The 3,721-nt window shown below is 26.4% G+C and overlaps 1 protein-coding gene across 1 annotated transcript; it reads right to left on the reverse strand.

Annotated features, from left to right (window-relative positions):
* Positions 1-288: 288 nt before the first annotated feature.
* LOC108687568 (histone-lysine N-methyltransferase, H3 lysine-79 specific) lies at positions 289-2,421 on the reverse strand. Its single transcript, XM_018193421.1, has 2 exons — positions 2,251-2,421; positions 289-782 (listed from the first exon to the last, which is right to left on the reverse strand). The coding sequence occupies exons 1-2, from the start codon at positions 2,419-2,421 to the stop codon at positions 429-431; spliced, it is 525 nt and encodes a 174-aa protein (XP_018048910.1). The 3' UTR covers positions 289-428.
* Between the last annotated feature and the right edge of the window lie 1,300 nt (positions 2,422-3,721).

Consider the following 3,721-nt stretch of genomic DNA (forward strand, 5'->3'; position numbering starts at 1 on the left):
ACTTTGGGAACACATTTACAAGTATTGCGCGTACTTGCAGCTATTTATCTCTCTTTAACTGTAATGCGATTGTTATCACACGATTATTGTTGTAATTTTTTATGTAAATTACTTCCCATTTTCTAACAATTATTGAAAATTACTAAAACTATATATATTAAGAAAATGAATAAATTTTCAGTAAAATATCATCAAATCAATAAAAAATTGGTATCCTCTGAATTCTGATTTTTACTAAAGCATTTTGTGACTATTTGATTTGATTTGATTGATTTATTATGCGCTATACATGAGCATTTAGTACGGAATATTTCGAAAATTTATTTACTTGGGAGGGGGGGAGGATTTTTGTTTTCATGCAATTGTTTCTTCATAAGAAAAAATTATCGTAAAGTCTCGATAAGGCACTTTTAAAACACATATAGTCATTACTTCTTCTTCTTCGGTTCGGAATCGATCTCAACTTTTTTTGTTTCTTTCTCATTGTCGCTTTTCTCTTTACTAACATCATTCTTACAATCTTCCTTTTCTTCTTCTTCCTCCAGAAGTTTCGACTCCAGCTCGTGCTTCTTCAATTCCTCGTCTAGCAAGGCATCCCAATCGGACATGTCTTTGCCTTCGCGAACTCTTTCTAATTCTCGCTTAAGCATATCAAGGCATTCCCTTCGTTCCTTCCACTTTTCTGACATCTCGAGATTCTTCTTCTCATCGTCGATCTGATCCAACATTTCTGCCCTTTCCTTCTCCTCGCATTCCAACACATATTTCTCATAACTATCCACCTAAAGAATTGTACGTTTATAATAATTAATGATTATCTCACGAAATATTAACATTTTGACTGCCAAGCTGATATTGACGTTGAACTTAATAAATCTAATCAATTCATAATAATGTGTCATTTTTATATTCTGTTTTTTTTTATTTATATTGTGTCTTTAATCTCTTAAAATACTTAGTAAAATTCATTCTTAATTAAATAAATAAAATATATGTAAATAAGTGATAGGATTCTTATGAATTTTGTCGAAATGTAAATGACACGACAGTCAAAAGGTTAAAAGGTTTTCGTATTAACTATTTTTAAATAATTAAAAAAAGAGAAAGAATTAAATAAATCTTTGTTCGTTTTAATTAATGTTCACAATTTTTAATATGTTATGTGTATTTTTTAACAAAATAAGAAAATGTCAAATATTTCAAAATTATATTTGAAAATAATATAAAAAGTTTGGTAATGATTCAGAATTTGAATCAAAAAAATTTTTAATAGAAAATAAGCATGTCTTTAAAAAATAATTAAGATAAAATGAAAAAATTTTCATTTAAACTATAAAATTGCATTGTTAAATATAAACCTTGATAAATAATGCAAAATTCCATAATAAATAAACGGCCAAAAACGAGCTAAGAACACAAAAATGTTGAAAATAATAAATATATTTAATAAATTAAGCAGTTACATACAAAATTCAAGCGAAATTTGACATTAGTATGTTTTCATCAGTTGCAAAACGAATTGACAATGAGCAATTTAAATCATATTACAAAAACATCACAAATATAAAAAGGCGAAGATACGAAATGACCAAGAAATAATCAAAATAATTAAGCCTGCGTTATTTTTAATTGATCGTCAAAGCAGCATGATCGCAAAAATGCTGATGAACATAAAAAAAACAATTTCGTATTTTCACTATTTCATATTTATAACTATGTTTATGTAATATGATTTAAATTAAGTATTGCCAATTCGTTGTGCGATTGATGAAGACATAGTAATTTCGAAAATAGTTTTGCTTGAATTTTATATGTAATTATTTAATTTATTAAATATATTTATTATTTTCAACATCTTTGTATTGTTAGCTCATTTTTGACCGTTTTTATCATAGAATTTTATATTGTTTTTCAATGACGAGCCAGATCATAAATGTTAATTTTTTTTAATTGTTTTACACGTATAACATTTATTTTTATAAGGATAAGGATAATTAGTATAAATTTTCAATTTCAGTCACTTTTTGCAGAGATTATATTAGGCATCCATAGTTCATTTTTATTTTAAGATCATCTTAAATAATGTCTTAAAATGCTAATACAATTCTCTGACTTCACGACATCTTAAGACTGTACTTGAAACGATCTTAAATATAAGATTCCATGTGCATTGATTTGTGTTATGCATATGCATCAATTAAGAAAAAAAAACAAAAGTAATCAAAATTATTGAAAGACAGTCAAGTTTACCTTATCTTGCAACATTCTTTGAACATCATTTTGCCTTTTCAAATGTTTCGGTAGCCAAAAACAGGCCTGGATCAGTCGCAAAAATATCCAGACTGCTCCGGCGAGTGCCAAATAGGAGCAAGCGGTAAACACCATGTTCGTCATGTCTACGGTTACTTGTTGATGCTTCATAATGATAATCAATTCAATTTAAATATTCCTGCAATAACCATGGAAATAATTTTAAAATGATTTTAATCTTATTTAAACTAAAATATTTGTAACAATTCGCAGAACACAAACTAGTAATAATATTATATCTATGTTATAATTTCCTATCCTAATGTTCCTAATCCACAATGTTCTTTGCTTCCTATCTCTTGCTTTTTAACTTATTCCTTTTCTCTTCTTGATTTTTTTATAGACAATCGCATTTCTTTTTACGTGTTTCTTACGAAGTTCATCAATACTTTTGTCTCAAATAACAGAAAACAAAGAAATTGGTGGCGAATTCAATTGAGCGCATTCAGTGCGCACTGGAGCCTATTAAAACCGTCGTACACAAAATCAAGATATATTTATAAATATAGAAATCGATTAAATCCTGAAATATTCAATACATTTTATTGTACTATTAGGTAAAATATGTATTTTATAATTCGAAATATTTGCATTTCATTTTTATATTCAAATTAAATCAGTGTACAACGGCTTTAATGTGCACCAGTTCTTCCAATCGAATTCGCCATGAATAAAAGGCAAGAAGGCAAGAGGTAAAAAGTGGAAAAAAATAGGAAACAAAGATCATATTGTAGAGTAGGCTTAACTGCAGTTATGTACAGTGTTATATTACATGTTGTACACAACATATTGTTGAGTGGAAAATTATAAAATAAATATAATAAAATGTTACTGTTCGTGTTTTGCGGAAATAAACGATTTGAATAATACGAAGATAAGCAATTTTATTTAATGAAGAAATGCTTGTGCTACCGTTTGCCAACTAAACTAAAAGTACTGAAATTCCCTCTTTTAAATTTTATGTGAGTAATAGATAAAAGTGATCTATGAAATTTTATTGATTTCTACATAAAACTTATAATAAATTATATGCTTTTATTGCGACTTTAGGAGATGCTCTCATAAAAGGAAACACAATCTGCAATTGTCTTTCTTCAATTTTAATATTTAAGTTTTGGATATATTAAGTTAAAATATAAACAAAAATAAAGATTACGATTTTTTTTATAAGTGCTAAGTCGCATATTAAAGGAATGAAATCTCTTAAGAATGGAATCTCTTAAGAAAAAAAGTTTTTTTCTTTCACAGTGAATATCGTCTAAATCATAAAAAACATTTAAAAAATATTTCAAATAAAAGTTGAATAGTTGTAAGAGTATTTATAATAATAATAGAAAGATTTTTTAAACAAATTTTTTATTTATCAAGAAATGAAAAATTAAAAAAAATATATTTAAAAAATATTATAAAG

The sequence above is a fragment of the Atta colombica genome, unplaced genomic scaffold (genome assembly GCF_001594045.1).
Source record: "Atta colombica isolate Treedump-2 unplaced genomic scaffold, Acol1.0 scaffold208, whole genome shotgun sequence".
NCBI lineage: Eukaryota > Metazoa > Arthropoda > Insecta > Hymenoptera > Formicidae > Atta > Atta colombica.